The sequence below is a fragment of the Schistocerca americana genome, chromosome 4 (assembly GCF_021461395.2).
Source record: "Schistocerca americana isolate TAMUIC-IGC-003095 chromosome 4, iqSchAmer2.1, whole genome shotgun sequence".
NCBI lineage: Eukaryota > Metazoa > Arthropoda > Insecta > Orthoptera > Acrididae > Schistocerca > Schistocerca americana.
In genome coordinates, this window is record NC_060122.1 from 360,907,422 (window position 1) to 360,930,231 (window position 22,810).

The 22,810-nt window shown below is 39.2% G+C and overlaps 1 protein-coding gene across 2 annotated transcripts in view; it reads left to right on the plus strand.

The window, feature by feature from the left end:
* LOC124613085 (F-actin-monooxygenase Mical) overlaps window positions 1-22,810 on the plus strand; it is a 555,995-nt gene that overhangs the window by 437,599 nt on the left and 95,586 nt on the right. For both annotated transcript variants that reach the window (XM_047141672.1, XM_047141673.1), the window contains one exon: window positions 2,736-2,987. In XM_047141672.1, coding sequence (XP_046997628.1) covers window positions 2,736-2,987 — 252 coding nt within the window. The remainder of the gene's footprint in view (window positions 1-2,735; window positions 2,988-22,810) is intronic.

Sequence of the window (22,810 nt, forward strand, 5' to 3'; positions counted from 1 at the left end):
TTACTCAGTCATAGCAGTAATGACAGTTGTAAGACACAGTTTTCTTTACTGCTACTTAAAAAGATGTAAGGACAGTCGGTTTCTTCACTTGCTCCTTTGTATTATGTAAATGGGTCCATTTAAAACCACATATGTAATGCAATGAACTTCATATGTTACAAGCACTGAAGGATAATGTTCTTCAATAAATTATCCAAATCAACGGATATGTAATGAACGTAGCAAACACCAGTTTCTGTTAATCTCTATAGCAATGAGAAAATGATGGGCACTATTTACCTGAATACTTACCAAACAGGCAGCCATTATAAAGTACCCTTTCCACAAATTATGACTCGTGATATTCTACTCTTACTATAATTATGGGAATCACTCAGCATATGTATTGACACATTGCTTTTATCCATGCATTGGAGACTTTGTTGCACCCTACTTGCAGCTGCAGACACACTTGTGACTAAATGCAGTGCCTGAGACAAATTATGCAACATTCTGCTCCACAGATTTAACTGGAAACATTTATTGGCAGACCCAGAGTAATTCTCTGCACTGCCACCCATGCAAAATCAGTACAATAAGAGGTGTCATTCTCACTTTGATCTGCGAGACAGGATTACATTTCTCACTACTTAAATGTCAATGATCACAGCGTAGTAGCTATCTAACTGTTTTCGTAAAGATTCCAATATCTGAACATTGGACTAGACAGTGCCAGCACTACCAGTTCAAACACTGTCTCTTACCTACTTTTTCCAGTAATTTCCACAACAATATAGTCAACAGTGAAAATGTTACACAAAAGCGCCACACTCACATTTCCACAGAAACAAATAGAATATATTTACTTCATTTAAGCCTTGCCTAGTTCATTGCGTTCAATGAACAGTCCATACAGCTAGCTAATGGCTCTACGTCACAATCTAAGATGCCCGTTTATATCAAGAACTTACATACTCACTAAAAGGGAATGGTTGCCAAGAAACCCAGGAAAGAACTAAACAGAAATCCAGACCCACACACATGAACAAAATTGCAATTCCTATAAGCTTTCCATATTTGAAAAGTTGCTTTGTTGATCTTGAAGGCTCACAAATGCTCAACTTCAGTGAAATACTTTAAAACACGAACTCCATGGTACAGTGCTCACGACCTGCCATCTCACCCTGCAAGGAGTGTTAGCCAGTTACTTGATTTCGTGAACTCCAGCAGCTCGGCATTTTGGCCACTCAGTCTCAGTAGTCGTGTAGTCGCACACAGTTAAATTTGTTGGCCATTTACCATTTGCACTAAAACTGTACACATTTTAATAGTTTTAATTAGAGCAGGTGCTTGGAAACACCACCCACCCTGGGAAGATCACTCACCCTTGAAGCCACTTTGTCAACCTCCACCATAAATCACTGAGAAGGATTCGGTAAAGACCAGCCCATTGTCTCCAGCCTGGAACGAATCCCTTCCCCACGCTACCAGAAGTGGGGCCTGATGCCACTCAGGACCAGTTGTGACCAGAAAATGATGTGTTACAATATGGGTTAGGAGAAAAACAATGTCTTTGTAAATAGCCACCACTCTTCCTCTGAGTCACTCAGCCACTGTTTTATCTAATACTTAAAAAAAATTATGTGTCAAGATCTGTTTAATATAAACTCTAGAGTTAGCCACAGTTTACATCCTTGGGTTTAAATGTACTGATAAATTATGATAGTGGTGGTTAATGTGGTGTTCTTTTACTTTGCTCTTTAATATGTGGGTATTTTTTACTTCCTTCCTAATGTTTATTGGCAATCTGTATAGGCTTTTGCACAAGCATAAGAAATTATATTTTGAACCCATTATGCACAGTCTATCTTTAGTGTAAATCCCATGAGGTAGCATACGTATTGGCATGTAAGTGCAAGAATACCTCGCTCCCCAAATATGCTTTTGCAAGATATTTGGCTATCAAATTTCAAAGTACTCTTATTGCACTTCTATAGAGTAAATACCTTTTTGACCCTAGCTTCTTTGCCTCAGAAGATTATGCAATAGTACAGTGTGGATTAAAATTGTGCAAGAACACTAGCAATGGAGTCCACAGATCAACACTGTGGGTAACTGAAGAGCAAGCAGAACTTTATCCTTTTGGTTAATTATCCACCTTCTGACATGCTGGTGCCACCTTAGTTTATTATGTACTTGGAAGCCATTAAAATTCATGTGTAGAGCCTCATTGAGGGTTTTCCCATTAGTGCTGATTTTTTCCGTTGAAAGAGGGGTGGGATGGGTTTGCATAATGCAAGTCTTTTTAAGATTAAAGATTTACCTGTTTGTTCAGAAACAGTTGTAAGCCTGTTCTCCTGTTCTGTTACTCTCCTGTACATGTTAGTTTACTTATTAATTTTTTTTATGATCTACACAATCATCCAAACTTCAGATTTGAATGAGTCATCATTCCATTTACAATCTAATCGTTTTTATTTTTTATTTTCTTAATTTTTTCTTTGTTAGTAATTGAAAAAGAATTTTTTTTTTCTCAATGTTTCTCTACAAACTTAGGAACTGTATTCAAATGGAATTCGACTGTGGTGTCTTACATGAAAGGCAGTTTTAAATCTTTAGTTTCATATTGCAATGTAGATAAGTAAACTTACTTCAATAAAGATAGGGACTCTATCCTCATCAAGGAGTGTGGCTAGTTATCTGAAAATTTAAAGAGCTTAATTTGTTTAAACTGTTCACTTTCTTCTTTTTGACAGGAAGCATTGCATACTGAACACTCCATGATTGCCTCTGCAACAGACAGCAGAAGTATTACAAAAGAAAGGAGGAAATCAAAAGACCCTGAACGGAGAAAGAGTTTAATCCAAGCTGTTTCAGATTTCTTTCATAAAAAGAAAGATTCTACAGGGAGTGTTTCTCCTCCTAAGACACCAACATCTAGTAATCAATCCCACAGTAAAGATGGAAAATTTCGTTTGAAGTTCACAAAAGCAAAGGATAAAATGAAGGTGTGTAATATTTAAAATTACCTCTTAATTTCAGTGCTATTGGGTGGCATTTTGTCTTATGTGCTTCTTTTTACACTGTGTCCCATAATAATAAACACCCACAATAATGAAACTGAAGCCTTCAGAAGACAGTGAACTTGAGAACACAAAATTTGCACCTGCCGAAGATGTCAATGATGTATCATAAAAGTTCGAGATATTACAATAAGGTTTTTGTAGCATTATAGTTTGCAATGAAGTGAATATATTGTTACAGTGGATTTCAATTTTAAGTTCTCCAGCTTTTCATTTTTCCTGATTCTACACCGTATATTTGTAACCCCTATGAAAAACCTGTAAGATCAATGCTAAAAATTCCCTGATTTTACATTTCTTCCTAGTAATGTCTATCTTAGTTCTAAGTTCTTACTTATGTCTTGCTTGACTTTGTCCTGTTTGCTTCCTGTTGACATTTGATATGACTGAACGAGTTATAAATAGCACAAAAGACAGATGGTTCGCATCATGGGTGGTGGCATAGTTAAAGGAATATTTTAGGCCATTGTGGAGAGGAGAGACATGATCTGTGATCAGTGCTGCCAACACAACTTACAACATTTGGCTTCACTGAGCAATTATGATACAACTACTGCTAGGTTGCAGCGATAATGGAAAAACAACTGTTTTTGTGAAGTGTCCCGGACTGAGCCATTAGGTGATGGAGGGGTCCAGCCACCATCTTTTCCTGTGCCACTTATAACTCTGTCTCATCCTTTCGATGTATTTCCAATGTACTGTATTCAGCAACAATATCAATTGTCAACCTTTTAAATTCAAACACTGAGCCTTGAAGAATATGCTCGGTCACAATTGAGGAAACATCAGCCATGTTTGGATAGTGAATTCTCATTGTCTTGCGACTTGTTAAGTCACCCAGTAGCCAGTGCAGCCACTACACCACACTAATGTGTGGAGAGGAGGAGCGACCCTTCAGTGACGAGAGTGCAGGTAGAGGTGAAAGCATTTTGTGGTGGCTGAAAATATACTTTTCATGCAGATGGTGTACTGTGACAGAGATCTCACACGGAAATAGAACAAGGGTTTCGCAATAGCACATTTTAAAGACTTTCATGTTCAAATCTGACAAGATACATTTGCAACAACTACGTGTTCTACTCACATATATACTTTACACCATGCATACCACACACTGTAGATCATAAAGAATGGCAGCAAGGATAGAGGGCATGAAGTGAAACCGTAGTACATGAGCTTTCTAAAATTTGCGTTTTACACAGTGTACAGAAATTCACTGAGCTGACTTCTAATAAGCTTGTAACATCAATTGGGGAAGTAAACTCATTTTTTCATGTCTCTGTTTCTCTCATGAAGCATAAAATAACGCTTTCATGGTGGTGAGCATATGAAGTGCGGCTCATAAGGAAAGCATTAAACAATAACAACAATGATGACAAAGTTTGTCATTTAGCAAATGTCCGCATTTATGCTTATGGTTTAATCACTTAGCAACTGTGTTCTTTTTTTATTTAATTCAAAATGTTCATCAATTCTTGCTTTTTTTCTGGGTGAGCACAAAGGCACATTTTGAACGTAAATTTGTGGTCATAGCACGTTGGAAAATAGCTCAATTACCTTGTAGACAAATCAAATTTCAATTTTTTGATGAGTTTTTACTTGCTGTTACACATCTGCAATTTTTTAAGAACTGATTAAAATCATTACCACAAGTTATTGAATAAACATTGTATTGTACATTTAATATCCTCCACTTAGACAGATTTTATACAAAGTATTGGAGAGCATTGCAATTTTTAATCATATACGCCAATTAATGTGTGTTTGCTTTTATTTTGGGAGGTTTAAAATTTTCCTTGATTCTGCATTTTTTAAGTCTAGACCATACAAAAATGTGAAATAGGGGTTTCACCATATTCAGTTAAAATTGTAACTTTTTTATCTACAGAGGTGTGTAAACAAAAAACTTTTTTCAATAGAATGATGAACACTCGTAATAGAATTTAATAGACCTTAAAAAGAGGAGACTGCTGATATAATGTTGGTTTACGACTTTTTGAAATATTTTATGAAAATAGTAGGGAAACATGCTACATGGAACCTAAAATCTGCGGGCACATTATAGTCTTAACTACAATAACTGTTACAGTGGGATTTAAAATCCACTGTATCAACAGCTTTAGCCTACACTTTTAGAACATTACTGGGCTATTTTTCACTCCAAATATTGACACAATACCAGTCAGTGTGCTCCTTCCCAGAGCTCTCGCATGTCAGCAGTTCATAAAAGTATAAAAATAATAGTTACTACCATGGTGTGAAGCACAAAAAAGTTGAGAATTTTAATCCTTACAAAAAATATTCAATTCTTTGTTTTGTACATCTTAATGGATGGTTTTACATATCTTGGACTATTAGTGAAAGACTGGAGGGTCACATTACATGTGACATACTGTAAGTGTCAAATGTTCAAAGCAACATAATGTGTAATGATCTTTTGAGGAAAGCAAAGGGTAAAAGTATAAGTATCCAAAAGATTAGCATATTCATTGATTTGAGTTTAATAATAGATACTATTGTGGAATTTGTTTAAACTTTTCTTTTTCTTTCTAATCCTCTGACCTTCACTATCATCAGGAAGATAGTGTAGTTCTGTTGTGTCTATCTGCACTATGCATGTTTAGTATTGCTTTCTTGCTTATCACACTTAATACTTTTAAAGAATGGGAACATTAATTTTTGCTTGCTAACAACATTCACTCATCAGTTATAAATCGAACACCTCTAGTCTGCACCAGATTATGATACTGTAAATTCCAGTCTTGAAAACAGGAAATAAATAAAGATAGGCAACTATTCAACTGTGATAAGTGATGAATGTACACACATAACAACACAGTAAATTTCACTGGCTTTTGTTACAAAGACTTGCCCAGGCTGATTGGTGTAGGAGGGGAGGATAGGAGAGTTAGAACTGGGCTGGTGTGAGATACAGTATTTCACTATGTTAAAACCAACCCTCAGCTCACTGTTCTTACAGACAAAGGTTTCACCACCACCACCACCAACAACAACAGCAAGTGACTATGTCGCTGAGGGTCTCCACCAGTTGCCTGAAATTTTTCTTTAACAGCATTTACCCCTATGATCCCATTTGATAAATTTAACATGATCTCAGATAGCTCCTCTAAACATTAGGTACCTTCCAAGATCTTCACTTGAATACATCTCTCTCCTGCCACTGGACTGGGCGAGATGGAGCAGTAGTTAAAACACTGAACTGACTTTGAGAAGCACTAGATTCAAATTCCTATTCACCCAGTATGAGAATTACATTTTCTTTGGTTTCCCTAAATTGTGTAGGTGACAGTGATCCCACAGAAAGTAGCTCTGTGTTTCTGGCATCACCAACCAGTTGTCCACTGTCTGTCTTCCTATGCCCAAGATCCAAGTAACTTTCTTGATTGCCTTCCAATCACCGGTCCTATTACCTCCGACTTATTGGTAGTCAATATTTGATGATGATATTTGGTTTGTGGGGCACTCAACTGCGCGGTCATAGCATCCAGGTAGTCAATGTCAATGTTACGTTTGTGGACACCAACATCTGCATATATATCACTCATGCCTGTAGCCTTGCTGCAATGGAAAACTGCAGTTCCTATCATCTTCCTGGCACTGAGCCTTCTTCCTAATCCTTTGGGCCATTGATAGTATTACCATAATTATTTCTCTGTTCAGTTGCAAATTTACATTAAAAAAAACCCACAGAAATGCCATGGGTATTTGTGTGCCACATTGCTAGGACAATATGTTTATTGACCACCCGGAGAAAGCCTTCCTATATACTCAACATACTAACCTTTTCAGAGCTTTGCAGACCATACTCAGTTATTTCAGAACCAGATTTTCTACACCTTTTCTTTCTGTTGCCACAACTACTTAGCTCTATTGAGAACCACCTTCAAATCACCTTGTACCACCAAAATCCTTGTCTCATCATTCAATTATTCTGTTGCTCACTTGCAAGGGAAACTCCCCATCCCACCCCCCCCACCCCCTCTCAGATTTAGTGGTAAAATGTTCCATCAAAAAGTGAATACAGATCAACCATGAAAACAGGAGGAAGGACTACTAAATTGTGAAAAAAGAAGCAAAATAGAAATAATGAATGCTCCAAGCTCAAGATGTGTAACATTGAGTCAATTGCAAGAACCATGGTGTCATGGTTGTGTGGTCAGGGTGTTAGACTGCAAAGTGGGAGATCCATGTTCAAATCTCCCTCATGCCCATGTGTATTGTTTTTCTTTTTTTCCTCCCACAAAATTATGAACTGTCCATCTAGTCATTGACGTGTCTGATAGTTGTATTCAAATTTGTGTCTGTGTCATTATTTGTTGTTTTCAGTTCTGTGAGGGGTCTCACCTGCTCTCACAATTCATCACATTTATTTGCGGCTGTAATATATTCTGTAAGCAGTGTATAAATTGGCAATTGACAAGATTACCAAAGGAGAACAGATGTGAATGACTGGGTGGAAAGTTCATGATTTTGTGAAGGAAGGGGGGGGGGGGGGGGGGAAGAGAGACATGAGGCAGATTTGAACATGGATCTTCCGCTGTGCAGTCCAATACCATAACCACACAACCACAACACAGTGATTCTTGCCATTTTCTTGATGTTGCACATCTTGAGCTTGAACCATACAATGTTTCTACATTGCTTCTTTTTCCACAGTTGAGTATACGTTCTTCCTGTTTTCATGCTTAATCTGTGTTCAGTCTTAGATTGGCTATCCACTGGGCCATTTTATCACCAAATCTGAGGTTATTGTATTGGGGAGTTTCCCTTGTCAGTGTATACAATATTGTAGTAAATACCTATATGCCACCTCTGTTCCTAAACTTACACCTTTTGGGTCATTCCACTTGTGGATCACCCAGAGGAAAAATATGCCCCATACCCTCTAACCCCACCTTCTATTACAGTCCTGTTACAGACGTTGCCTATCCAATCAAAGGCAAGGCTATTTAATCTCGTGGCTGCTAAAGATGCTGTACTGAGTCAGATGTGCTGTTCAGAAATTGAGAAAGATTGAACCTACCAGACTTCCTTGATCCTTTGCTTTCAGAATGTCATATGAGAAAAGTGCATGTTTAGTTTCACATGGTTGAAGTTTTCAGAATTCTTGCTGGTTGGCATCAAGAAACCTCATTACATTAGATCTCAGATTATGTTCTAAGATTCTGCAGCAAATGGTCGTCAAGGATATTAGACGGAGTTTTGTGGATCAGTGTTTTGAATGGGTGTGACCTCTGCTTTCTTCCAACTACTGGGAACAGTTTGCTCCAGAGATCTGTGATGGATTATAGTTAAACATAGGATAGTTCAGCCTCATACTTTGTACTGAATCTGACAGGGATTGTATCAGCCCTTGAGCATTGTGCAATTTTACAATGTCATCTGTTTCTCATCGTGACAGATACTATATTGCTCATGTTTGCAATATGTAAGAATTAAATTGGGGCACTCCCACTGGATTTCCCGTTCTTGAGGAACCTTTAAAATAGAGTTAGGCATTTCTGTTTTCATTTTGTTTCATCTTTTGTCTTGTCCACAAGTGTCTGGACGCTAACATTGGTACCAATAGCAGCCTTTACATGCTGTTGTTGTTGTTGTGGTCTTCAGTCCTGAGACCGGTTTGATGCAGCTCTCCATGCTACTCTATCCTGTGCAAGCTTCTTCATCTCCCAGTACCTACTGCAGCCTACATTCTTCTGAATCTGCTTAGTGTATTCATCTCTCGGTCTCCCTCTATGATTTTTACGCTCCACGCTGCCCTCCAATACTAAATTGGTGATCCCTTGATGCCTCAGAACATGTCCTACCAACTGATCCCTTCTTCTAGTCAAGTTGTGCTACAAACTCCTCTTCTCCCCAATTCTATTCAATACCTCCTCATTACTTATGTGATCTACCCATCTAATCTTCAGCATTCTTCTGTAGCACCACATTTCAAAAGCTTCTATTCTCTTCTTGTCTAAACTATTTATCGTCCATGTTTCACTTCCATACATGGCTACACTCCAGACACTTTCAGAAACGACTTCCTGACACTTAAATCTATACTCGATGTTAACAAATTTCTCATCTTCAGAAACGCTTTCCTTACCATTGCCAGTCTACATTTTAATATCCTCTCTACTTTGACCATCATCAGTTATTTTGCTCCCCAAATAGCAAAACTCATGTTCATCTCATACCCTCCTTTCAAGACACTGTCCATTCCGTTCAACTGCTCTTCCAAGTCCTTTGCTGTCTCTCACAGAATTACAATGTCATCGGCAAACCTCAAAGTTTTTATTTCTTCTCCATGGATTTTAATGCCTACTCCAAACTTTTCTTTTGTTTCCTTTACTGCTTGCTCAATATACAGATTGAATAGCATCGGGGAGTGGCTACAACCCTGTCTCACTCCCTTCCCAACCACTGCTTCCCTTTCATGCCCCTCGACTCTTATAAATGCAATCTGGTTTCTGTACAAATTGTAAATAGCCTTTCACTCCCTGTATTTTACCCCTGCTGCCTTCAGAATTTGAAAGAGATTATTCCAGTCAACATTGTCAAAAGCTTTCTCTAAGTCTACAAATGCTAGAAACGTAGGTTTGCCTTTCCTTAATCTTTCTTCTACGATAAGTTGTAGGGTCAGTATTGCCTCATGTGTTCCAACATTTCTACGGAATCCAAACTGATCTTCCCCAAAGTCGGCTTCTACCAGTTTTTGAATTCGTCTGTAAAGAATTCGCGTCAGTATTTTGCAGCCGTGACTTATTAAACTGATAGTTCGGTAATTTTCACATCTGTCAACACCTGCTTTCTTTGGGATTGGAATTATTATATTCTTCTTGAAGTCTGAGGGAATTTCTCCTGTCTCATACATCTTACTAACCAGATGGTAGAGTTTTGTGAGGAATGGCTCTCCCAAGGCCGCCAGTAGTTCTGATGGAATGTTGTCTATTCCTGGGGCCTTGTTTCGACTCAGGTCTTTCAGTGCTCTGTCAAACTCTTCACGCAGTATCGTATCTCCCATTTCATCTTCATCTACATCCTCTTCCATTACCATTATATTGTCCCCAAGTACATCGCCCTTGTATAGACCCTCTATATACTCCTTCCCTCTTTCTGCTTTTCCCTCTTTGCTTAGAACTGGGTTTCCATCTGAGCTCTTGATATTCATGCAAGTGGTTATCTTTTCTCCAAAGGTCTCTTTAATTTTCCTGTAGGCAATATCTATCATTCCCCTAGTGAGATAAGCCTCTACTTCCTACATCCCTGCTCAGCCATTTTGCACTTCCTGTCGATCTCATTTTTGAGACGTTTGTATTCGTTTTTTCCTTTACATATTGCCAGAATTTCTTTAGATTTTGTGAGAGGTCTTTCGACAGTACTCTGATATGGTACCCATTGAAGGCTTCATGCATTGGCGTCTTACCTGTAGCCTGGGTGCCAAGGAACACTGTAAGTCCTAGCATCCTCCTGGCACGAAACTCACCACCTCCTTACTAATATTTTCAGCCTTTAACAGCCAGGTGTGTTTCATTTGCTGGTCTTTATCATACTCTTATATTTTATTTTACGTCTCTTATGCTACAGTCTTCAACTTCTTAGAAGTTACTTTCCAGTGACTGTATATCGTGTAATATTCTTCTGGCTATGAACTGTTCCACTACATATATAAGGTGATTATAATTAAAGTTAAACTTTCAAACCATTGTAGAAATAACACCACTAGCCAGAATGATGTCAAATTGCAACCGAATATTATTGGAGAAGGGGGGAAACGTATGGCAGAAGAAAAATAAATAGTTAAAAAATGTAGCAATAGATGGCTCCGTAAGCATCGTAATTTAATAGTGGTCGACTACAAATGACAAATGAATCATACAACAATGCCTAAGGTGTACGTTTGACGCTAAACAAATTGTACTACTAAGTATGCATGAGTGTACAGGTGTGATACAGTTAGTTATGTAAGCCCATCCACCACGGCAAGGTCATATAACATTGGATGGGAAAAATTGGTTTTTAACTGTCCTGAGGCCAAAAACTGCATAAAAAGCATGAATCAAAATCAAATTGGATTATTAATTTCTGCGTGACTGGTGCAAAAAATGTTCAATATGCTGTCCACCATTTTCTGTAACAAGTTGAAATCAAGAAACAGTATGTTCCACAACTGACTGAAGTGTTTCTGGGGTCACGTTCAGAATGTGTTTCATAATGCGTGCCTTCAATGCTGCTAAGTTTGCAATTCGAATGCTGAACACAACATCTTTCAGATGGCCCCACAGCCAGAAATCACACGGATTGAGATCAGGTGATAGGGACGGCCAGCCTCTAGGGAAATGGTGGCTGATAATCCTAGCATTTCCAAAATGGCACTTCAGCAGCTGCTTAACTGGATTTTCAATGTGCAGAGATGCGCCAGATTGCATAAAAATGATCCCATCCACACATCCATGCTGTTGGAGAGCTGGAATGATGTGGTTGCACAAAAGACACTCATAACACTTATCAGTGATGGTACAGGTAACAGGACCAGCAGCATCTGTCTCTTTGAAAAAATATAGCCCTTTGATAAATGATGCCATAAACCTGCACCACAAAGTGACCTTTTCAGGATGAAGTGGTACTGATTGATTTGCGTGTGAATTAACCATTGCCCATATTCGACAATTTTGTGTATTGACATATCCTGGCAGGTGGAAGTGGGCTTCATCTGTCCACAAAATCTTCCACGGCCAGTCATTATCCGGCTCCATGTGAGCAAGAAATTCTAAAGCAAAGGTCTCTCTTGCTGGCAGGTCAACAAAAAGCAACTTGTGCATGTGGGTAATTTTGAATGGATAGCAAAGAAGGATGTTTCATAGGATTTTACGCACCGTGCTCACAGGTATTTCCACTGTTCAGTCAATTCTCTGTGCACTACACGTTTGCACATCACCACTCTTCTGCTCCTGCGCTGCCGTGGCCATTGCTTCCACTGATGTCGAACCAGTTCTTTACCTCCCTCTACCAGGTTGCACACCAAAAGAACCAGTCTTTTCCATTTTCCAAATTATTTTCTCCAAACCCACGGCAGACATCGTACCAACGCATTTTTCCTAACCCTTCAGTGTCCAGAACTTCTGCAGAGTGACGTGTGCACAGTCATCATTCTTGTAATACAGCTTTACAAGCAGAGCGTGATCCTGCATTGAGACAGTCATGACGAACGTCGCAGACACAAAAGGAGAACAAGCTGTGTACCTGATGTGTTTATACCAACTTTAATGGGTCATGCACATGAGCGGTGTTTTCATTTACATATTCTGACACACAAAGTGCCATCTATTGTTCAATTTTCACACTATTTTCATTTCTTCTGCCTTACTTTTTCTCCCTTCTTCGATAATATGCCATTGTGATTTGACTTTATTCTGACCAGTGGTGTTATTTCTACAGTGTTTTGAAAGTTTAACTTTAATTATAATCACCCTGTATATCTGTCAAGTGCATGGTCGACTATTCTTCTAAAATGAAGCCACAGGTCTTCTTCAAACTTCTCTCCAGAGCTAAGTGTTTTCTGAGATACAACACCATTGCCTCTTCATCTAGTTTGCCTTCTACTTGTTTTAGTTGTCCATTGTACTTTGGTAATCATTGTTGTTACAAGTGGCTCATGGTCACTGATACTAGTTCCAGTGTTGGCATCCTCAACAAGGTCAGGTATGTTTGTTGCTATTAGATCCAGTTTATTTCCATTATGAATGGGCTTCTGAACAGTTTGTTACACATAGCTCTCAGAGAAGGCATTAGTGATACCTTGTCACGTCAACCACTTACAGATCGGTTATTTTCCCAGTTGATTGTTACATGATCAAAATCTTCTCCAATGATGTTAGTATGATTGAGGAACTTATTTTCTAGTGGACTTAGTTTACTTCTAACGTTTTTGGTTGCATCTGGAGATGAGTCTGGTGGTCAGTAGAAGGGTCTGAGTATAAATTTACTGCAACTTGTGAAGCACTGTCAGTCTCCACATTGTCATTGTTGGAAATGTGCTTTTTGCCCATGCTAAACTTTTTTACAAATTCCAGATGGTTGTACTGCTGGGGAGAGCAGTTGATGCTCTTCTGTTAGACAGCATATATTAGTGGTTTACAAGCCATGTAGATAGTGAACACCCTCCTTCTACTTGCAGGTGGATGTGTTTAACAAACTGAGTGAACAGGGAGCAATTATTATTGTTCATCAAGTATTAACTGGAATAAACATTGAGGTAAATTTTTCTTGAATGTAGAAATACTCGAGAGGAAGTCAGTAAGTGAGTACTACTACAACCTGCAGTCAGAACCAAGAACAGAACATAAAACATAGAACATGAAAAACTTATAGCAGTTCACAGCAAGGAATAAACAAGACACTGATATGTAGAGAGTTATTATAAAGCACAGCAGCCGTATTGGCTGGTGAGGAAGGTGCATGACAGCTGCAATTCACATCTTACCGTGCAAACATAACAGTTCACCACTAAACACACAACCATCACTGGTTGGTGTGAACTTGATAGTCGACCACCATGATGACACACAGCTTGGGAGCAGACACTGAAAGTATATGCCCAAGCTTGATAGTGAGCCTTCCCCAGGCAATCTTGCATGCAGTTTCAATTTCTATTTCAGTTGATTTAAGTTTCTTTTCTGTTGCGACAAGTACACCAACTCCATTTACCATCAGCATATCCTTTTTAAATGAGTTTTGCTTTTTCCCCAAAAATTGCTCTACTGTCAATTTCAGGTTTTAACCAGCTTTCCTTTCTTAATATTATGTGAGTTCCACTGCTTTCTAGGAGCACTTCAAACTGTGGCAACATCTTGTGAATGCTTCGGTTTTTGACACTCCCACTATAGGGAGCACTTTATTTTATCTTATACTGACATTTCTGGGTGCTCTACAGTTATTGGTATGTGGACTGCATGAAGAGTCACCTAACGTGTGTGTGTGTGTGTGTGTGTGTGTGTGTGTGTGTGAAAAAAAAAAAAAAAAATAAATAAATAAATAAATAAATAAACTTGTGTCCACCCCACACAGTCAACTACCTGAATAGCAGCCTCTGATGTGTACTGCACACCTGACGCATTAGTTGGGTCCTTACAGTTCTCAACCCTATGGCATGAATCAAGAAAGTTGTAGCTGAGCTTGTCACAGATTGTTTGAAGTCCCTTGTTCAGTCCTTCCACTTGACTCAGAACAAGGGGGAATCAATCAGTTCTGGGGGCAATGCTGCAAATTGTGATCTTTCTTGAAACTCCACTAGTGAGTTATGTCTTTCTAACTTTCTCTGTCAGTCACTGGACTGATCCAAGTATGGCTTTGGAGCCCAGATGAGAGTCGTCATTTGTCCCCATGTGCAGATTAATGTGCAGTTGCTTGTACCCTCCACAGTCAGTAGCTACCAGAACAGCCTTTTCTACCGGTTGATTAAACCCCCTCTCCTGCCACCCACACACACTGAGTACACTTCCTGGTATTCAGTCCCATTTGTTGCTGCCACTTCTATATGTGGTGCCATCATTCACTGTAAGTTTGAACTGTCGATGACTAACAGACATTTTAGGTTAGGCTTTACCGTGACTGTTACTGACATTAAATGAAACAATAAGTTTACTGTTACCAGTCACTGTTTATTTATCTCAATGACATATTTCAAAGGTTTAAACCTCCATCATCAGGTGGATATTTACATTTGTTAGTATGACATTTGTGTGTGTGTGTGTGTGTGTGTGTGTGTGTGTGTGTGTGTGTGTTGTGTTACAATTTTTGGAGGAACTTGTGACTCTGTCTGTGGAGAAAACAAAACAATATTTCAGAACCTGGTTTTGGGTTTCTTTTGACAAAAAATTACATGTATATCTAACAGTAAACATAAAATAAGTAAAATAGAGTACCTCCAGTGGTCATAGGTTCCTTTTGCTGTCTTAACCCATCACATGTATACTGTCATATTTTGTGGATTTGGAGGTGTTAGTTTTGAGGTGTGAAATACCTGCGTTAGTATAAATACTTCAGGTGTTATATAAGTCTGATTTGGACAAGTTAAAATAGCTTAAATGTTACAAACTTTAAGTACAGTGATCATATTGGCTATAGTGGTAAAAGTATACATAAATAACACTTTTGGTTGGAATTAATAGATAGATATGAAAGGCTGGATGCAGAGGGAGAGAAAGACAAAGTGATAGGGATAAAGAGGGTGGAAAGAGTGATTGTATGAGAGCAAACTTCACATGGCAAGGGGTCTTAAGATTGTATCTGTTACATGTAATAACTGCCTAAAGGTTGGGGTAATACATTGGTTAATGCTTTAAAATATATAGATGGATGTACAATTTGTGCCAGTAGTTGATGTACATATAGTTTCAAGCTAACAAGGGATACAAGTTGTTTGTGTAATGATATATATGTAAATGAGGTCAGTCTCTTGTACTCTTGGCAGCTGTCATGGTAACATAACTAAATATTTGTGGTAAATAGTAAAGTAGGTGTGGAGATAAATGGACAGTGACTAGTAACAGCAAACTTGTTGTTTCATTTAAAGACCCTACATATTTGCAACCACCACATCTTAACTGAAGGCACAGCAGGTTTCCCAAGAGGTGACGTAAGTCTCACTGAATCAGTTTAAGTTCTGGTGGAAGACAGCACCTTGAATTTGTTGGTCAGGGAATGAGTACAACACCCTGAGGTCTCCCTGTTCCCTGGCACCACAGATCTGCTATACAGGGCACTTAGCCCTATCGCTGACACACCTCTCACAGTCAAGTGGATGAGTAATGATAGATATCCCACTTCCTGTAGAGATGACAGGATCCACAGGAGCATATAGTACTTATGTGCCATGGGTACTCTCAGGAGCCCTCCCAACACACCCGCTCACAGCAGCTTCCAATTATTTGATAGTAGTCATGATGATTTCCAGCTGCTTACAAAGATCAACTAATGCATATTCGAGAACATCATCCACAGTATGGCCACATTGTAGCTGGTGCAATGTTTTACAGAATAGTAACCAAGTGACTGAAATAAGCTCGCAGATTCTCTTTTAATTTCTGGATCTATCAAGCTAAAAGTATTATATCTTTTATTGTAGGTTACACATAAAACAGACATATAAAAGTATTACAACTTGTAAGTTTTTTTTAAGTTGCTGACAAACTTAAAAATAGCATTAATAAACAATAAATGTAGACAATATACATTTATGTTGAAATGGAAAACTAAGTGTAACATGACACATTAGTTATGACATATGCTATACTAGCTAAATCACAAATCGTGATTTACTAAAAAATGCACTCGTGTTCAAAAATGGACAAAAGTGGTGTTCACTTGATTTATCACTGCCAAGTAGCATAGCTTAGTGAAGCTTGGACCATACGTTGAAAGAACTGCTACAGTATAGCACAGAAGACAACTGAAAGGAGTTCGCAATTAGATGAACAGAACTGACACATTTATTCAAATTCACCACAATTTATGATGGTCCCCTGGGCATTAAAAAAGGTGGGAGATGGTTCCTAGTAGGGTGTGTGATTACCACGGACAGCACTGCATGCTGTACAGCATGCTCTCATGCTGGCCATGAGGTTGGTTAAGAGTTCTTAAGGCAGGGCATTCCATTCCTCCACCAGTGCAATTGACACCTGGTGGATGATTTTGGTGTGTTTGGATATGCTGCACTCTCCGCTCCCAATGCAGCCCGCAAGTGCTCGATGGGATTTAAGTTCGGGAAACAGGCAAGCAAATCCATAGGTCAAATATCCTCTTGTTCCAAGAGCTCCTCCATGTGCATTGTTTGATGTAGTCGTGCATTGTCACCCATAAAAATGAAGTCAGGACTGATTGAACCCCGAGGGGAATACAGTGTCACAATAACACTGACCAGTGAGTATACTGTGTTGAAACTTTTGGAGGTCATTGTGCCAATGCAACATTAAGCCTACCACACCATAACACCTGAACCACCAAAACGATCATGTTTGCCAATGTTCCTGGGTGCATTACGTGTTCCCACCTCTCACCACATGAGAGTGCATCCAGAATTACTGCTCGGACTGAGGCTGCTCTCATCTGACAAGAATTCCATATTGGTCCAACCCTATACTCTTGGCAGCATCTCAAATGGTGCCACCAATCTGTGACTGTCAACATAAGAATGTATTGGTCATTTGGCAGACAGACCACCCCCATGCAATCGCCATGCCATTGTGGAGTGTGAGACTGCATGCCTTGTAATTGTCTTAAATATGGTTGCAATTGCATCCACTGTTTGATGTGGGTCCCTTCTTGCCTGCTGCACAATTAACTGTCATCTGGTGCTTTAACTGAATGTGGTCTACCACCACCTCTTATTTGGGCAGCAGTGTTTGTGGTTTGGAACACTCCCCGTGCATGTAAAACAGTGCTGTGAGCAGTACCAAACTTCTTCCCTACATTTGTCATGCTTCATTCCCCTTCCATTTTCCTGGTGATCCTTCCCCGTGGAAATTCATCCAAATGTTGTCTCCAGGCCATGTTGTAATAAAGTAAAGAGCACCACCATAGTTCACCATAACTGCTCACTGATTGACACACATTTTTCCCCTATTCCTTCCAGTGCCTCATGTTGCAGGGTGAGCTCCATTTGGTGCTATAGCCATGATGAATCTGTGCCCTGTGAAGTCCAGCTCTCTCTGCGCTGCTATGAGATTTCTGTCAATATACTTCTGCAAAGTCATTTCCATCGAGTTGTTAATATGTATGTTACATTATCTGTCTCATCCTTAAGTTTTGTAGATGCTCAATAGGAAACTTTCTTGGTCCTCCCATATGTCTTACCTAGCCCCCCGCTGTACATGGCCCTCAGTGTCCTACATGCCCTCAGTAGTACTTCCTGGGGAACAGATAGGACCACCCTCCTCCGTTTGTTCCTGTGCTTGTCTGTTCGAAACTAGACTATGGGTGTTTCTTTTATGCATTTGCATATCTGTCCATCTTATGCTGCCTCAATGCAATCCATCATCATGACATCCATTTGGCCACTGGCACCTTTTACACTAGCCCAGTTGAGTGTCTGTATGCAGAAGCTACTGAACTACCGCTGGCATACTGCCATGACTTCCTCCTCAGTAGGTAAACATGCCGTTTGTCTGCCATGCCTGGCCTCCCATCCTATGCCTCCTTCTTTGATGATTCCTTTGATCACCAGTATGGGCTGCATCCCTCTTCTCTGTTACCTCCTGGATTTCACTTTCGGCTCTTGCTCCAGCAGCTTAACTTCACACTACCTACCACTTTCCTGATGGGTCTGAACCTATCATCACCATGGCTTCATACGGAGGCCGGTGTTTGCCTTGGCCTTCACTCGCTTCCTAAGGACGCTACTCCAGCCTTGCTCTATTGCCATAATTTTCATGACCTTCACACGGAACTTCATAATAGTACGTTTGTGTACACAGATGGCTCTCAGAATGACCATAGTGTTACCTATGTCTTCATAATTGGCACCAACATTTTTCAGTGTTGGCTTCTGGAGCACTGTTCAGTATTTACAGCAGAGGTCTTCATCTTGTATCGGGCCATGCAGTACATCCGGAGGCACAGGCTTTTCAATTGCACAATTGTGTCATCTACTCTAACTCTATGTGCCCTTCAGAGCCTCTGTGTGCTATGCATCGTCCATCCCTTAGTGCAACGGGTCTTGGAAAACTGCCATTTGCTCACTCTTGGTGGAGCTACTGTGATGTTTATGTGGGGTCCTGGTCACGTCGGTCTGATGGGAAACGAGGCTGCTGACGCTGCTGCCGAGGCTGCAGTTCAGGTAGCTCAGCCCGCTAGTTCTTTCATTCCATCTGATGATCTCTGTGTTGCCATCTGCCAGCACGTGCTGTCGTCTTGTGCGTCACTACTGGTGCTCCCTTCCTGGGAACAAGCTCCAGGAAATGTAACCTCTCCCAGCAGCTTGGAAGACCTCCTCTGAGCCCTCTCACCATGAGATCATTTTAGCTAGGTTGCGTCTTGGGTACTGTCTTTTTAGCCATCGCCATTTGTTAAGTGTTGCTTCCGTAGCACTTTGTGCTCATTGCCCTCATCCTTTGATGGTTTTCCATTTCCTGACAGATTGCCCTTCTTTTAACCACTTATGTTCCAAGTTATGTTTGCTGTCTAAGTTATTGGCCATTTTAACAAACAACGCATGGGATGTCGAATGTGTTTTACTTTTATTTGTCGTAGCAATATGGTGAAGCACATTTAATCTTCAGTTCAGGTCATCTGTTTCTCTGTGGCATATTTTATGGACCTCTCTTCAAGTACCTGTTTTTAGTTGTCTTACCTTTCGTCACTTGGGCTCTACATGTAGTCTCTTTTAACTCCTTTTTTGTCTTCATGCTCTACAGTTCTGACGTGGGCATGTTATGACCCTAGTTGTTTTTGTGCTATAAAATGAAACATTGAATGCAGACAACACACGTGCACACACATCACACACACATGACCACAATTTCTGGCAGCTGAAGCCAGAGTTCATAATACTGTTACATTCCATCTTGGGTTTTCCATTGTTTTATTCACATTGTTATACGCTGAAATTTGGGTGAATCATTATTTGATTGAGGGTACTACCCCTAAAATTATATAAAGTGCAAATGCTGATCACAGCCAATACTATAGCAGAAAATACATTTTTGTGGCACTCAACAAACGAAAATACACAGTATACCCTCCGTCATCTTGTAATTCCTTTTGACTTTTTCATTTTTAGTTTGCATTTAATCGATGAGTTGTTTGAAAGTATTAGTCCGTTACTTTTGGTAACTTAAAAAAAATCCAGTGATGGTTGGTTACTGTGTCTTACCATATTTTTGAGTAAAGGTGTTTCGTTACTTTTGTTTTGTAGGGCCCTCCCTATGGCTTTGATCTTTCTCTCTCTCTTAGTCACATGGTATGTAATATCAAGGAGCATCTACCATCTGGTGTACTTTGTTGGATTAATGTTATTATATCAAAAGAATCCATTTATTGGAGAGATTTACATTGGTGCATTTGTTGGTTCTAGGCAGGGAGTCGTCATTCTGAAATGAAAGTAGTTTACACAGTTTTGAACACGACAAATTGAAAGGCTTCACGCATAGGACTGGATATTTTGTCAGAGCTTACAGTCAGAACACAACTAAGTGCTTCACTTCAGTGAAATTAATACCTAGAAACAAGTGAAAAAAACATCATTCTCAAATATACCATAGTTCAACAGTAGTTCATTGTATTTAGTCGGTTATTTGCGAAAGACAATCTACTACAGTTTGCATTCATTAAGGTTCTCAAACCATTTCAAGTAGAGCTGGAGTTACCATTTTTTTTTTCTTTGAAGTTTCTTCTGCCTTTAAATGATAATAAATATAAATTTTGTTCTATAGTTACTTATTGTCCTCCATTTTGACATCACACTCTTACTAACTGTGTTGTTCTGTATAAACATGTGGTTCTTTTAATCTTATGTTATTTTTACCATCCATCCTTCAATGTGTGTAAAACTGGTGCTTGTGGCTCTAATGAATTTATTTTTCAAATCGAGAATCCAGGGTGGAATAACAACAGTATGAAATAGAACAGATTTCTACTCACCATGTAGAGGAAGCACTGGGCGGCAACCAGCTACATTTAAAAGTAAATTAAGCTAATGGATAAAGTTCTTCTTCTCAGGTGGACAAGTGTGTGTGTGTGTGTGTGTGTGTGTGTGTGTGTGTGTGTGTGTGTGTGTGTTTATACACTAAAGAAGGACTTCGTCTGATTGCTTAGTCTACTTTTAAACATACTTTAAATGTTCCTGGGTGCCGCCTCTGTGTGATGAATAGCAATCTTTCTTATTTCATATTGTTGAATTTATTTTTCTGTAAGATATTTCATGTTATGTAAAATCGTTCTAAGATAAAATATTACTGTTAAAATATACAACTGCACTCAATGAAGGACATGTAGACTTATGTACCAGTCCTCAAAATGCCTAACAAGTAATGTTTCAGTAACACCGTCATCCTTATATCTTTGTCTGAGTAAGTACATATAAAATTCTGTTGACAGACGGTGTCATAAAAATTTAATTCACTTTTAAGTTCTTGTCACCTGTGTTGTACCATTGGTTTTTGCTCCATTGAAAAACAATCACTAAGTAAAACCTTTTTATTCTGCAAAAAGTAAAGTGAGATGTTTTAAGAAACATGTTTTTGTGTAACGTAACATGAGAGATAAAAATGTAATCACATAGCAACGGCAGCAGAAAACACATGAAAGTTAAGGAAATGTGCAAGCTATTGGAGCCAGTGGCTCCTTCTTCTGGCTGGAGTTGTGAAGGGGAAGGAAGAGGGATGAAAGAAAAAGTGTGGCAAGATTTAGCAACTGAGAAGAGTTCCTTCATCTCTCTCACTTCCCCTTGAATGCTTACACATTTCCATAACTTTCACGTGTATTTTCTGCTGATGCTGCTTAGTGAGTAGATTTTTTATCTAAAGAATTATCAAAAAATGATTACTTTCATTGATGTATGATTTTGTATGTTATATCTGGCTAAAGGATTTTGGTAATAGATTTTAGTAGTGAATTGACAAAAATATTCCAACCAGATGGGGTACGTAAGTTTAGAATTTGAGAAAGTGTTTTGATTTTATAATGAAAAGAGAGCATGCAAGGAACATAGTATAGGCAAAGGAAAGGTAGGGGTATGGCCTGGGAATAGTGTGGAAAAGCAAGGGAAGAGGGTAGAAATATAACTGCAGACAACACTTGCTCAGTTCCAGGCAAGGCTAATTGTGTATTGCATACAAGTTACAGAGTGGGGCGGAAAGAGGGCAGAGGGGAGGTTGCTCAGAGAACAGTATAAATGAGGGTGCATAGGCCTATAATTATAAACCAAAATGTGTATGATAACGAAAGACAGTTAAGAATCACTTTTCTGAGGGGGAAGTGAAATAGACTTTTAAAAATGTTACTTACTCTTTAAATTTGGAAATGGTTTTGTTGCAGCACAATTTAGAGTTTAACTTGTTGGTTATGTGTTTATCTATTTATCTACACTTATACTATATATAAAAACAAAGATGAGGTGACTTACCGAACAAAAGCGCTGGCAGGTCGATAGACACACAAACAAACACAAACATACACACAAAATTCAAGCTTTCGCAACAAACTGTTGCCTCATCAGGAAAGAGGGAAGGAGAGGGGAAGACGAAAGGAAGTGGGTTTTAAGGGAGAGGGTAAGGAGTCATTCCAATCCCGGGAGCGGAAAGACTTACCTTAGGGGGAAAAAAGGACAGGTATACACTTGCACACACGCACATATCCATCCACACATACCATGGCATGTGTGGATGGATATGTGCGTGTGTGCGAGTGTATACCTGTCCTTTTTTCCCCCTAAGGTAAGTCTTTCCGCTCCCGGGATTGGAATGACTCCTTACCCTCTCCCTTAAAACCCACTTCCTTTCGTCTTCCCCTCTCCTTCCCTCTTTCCTGATGAGGCAACAGTTTGTTGCGAAAGCTCGAATTTTGTGTGTATGTTTGTGTTTGTTTGTGTGTCTATCGACCTGCCAGCGCTTTTGTTCGGTAAGTCACCTCATCTTTGTTTTTATATATAATTTTTCCCACGTGGAATGTTTCCTTCCATTATATTGATATCATTAATTTGAATCTGCACTTATACTGTATGATGAGCTGTTGTCATACTCATAGCA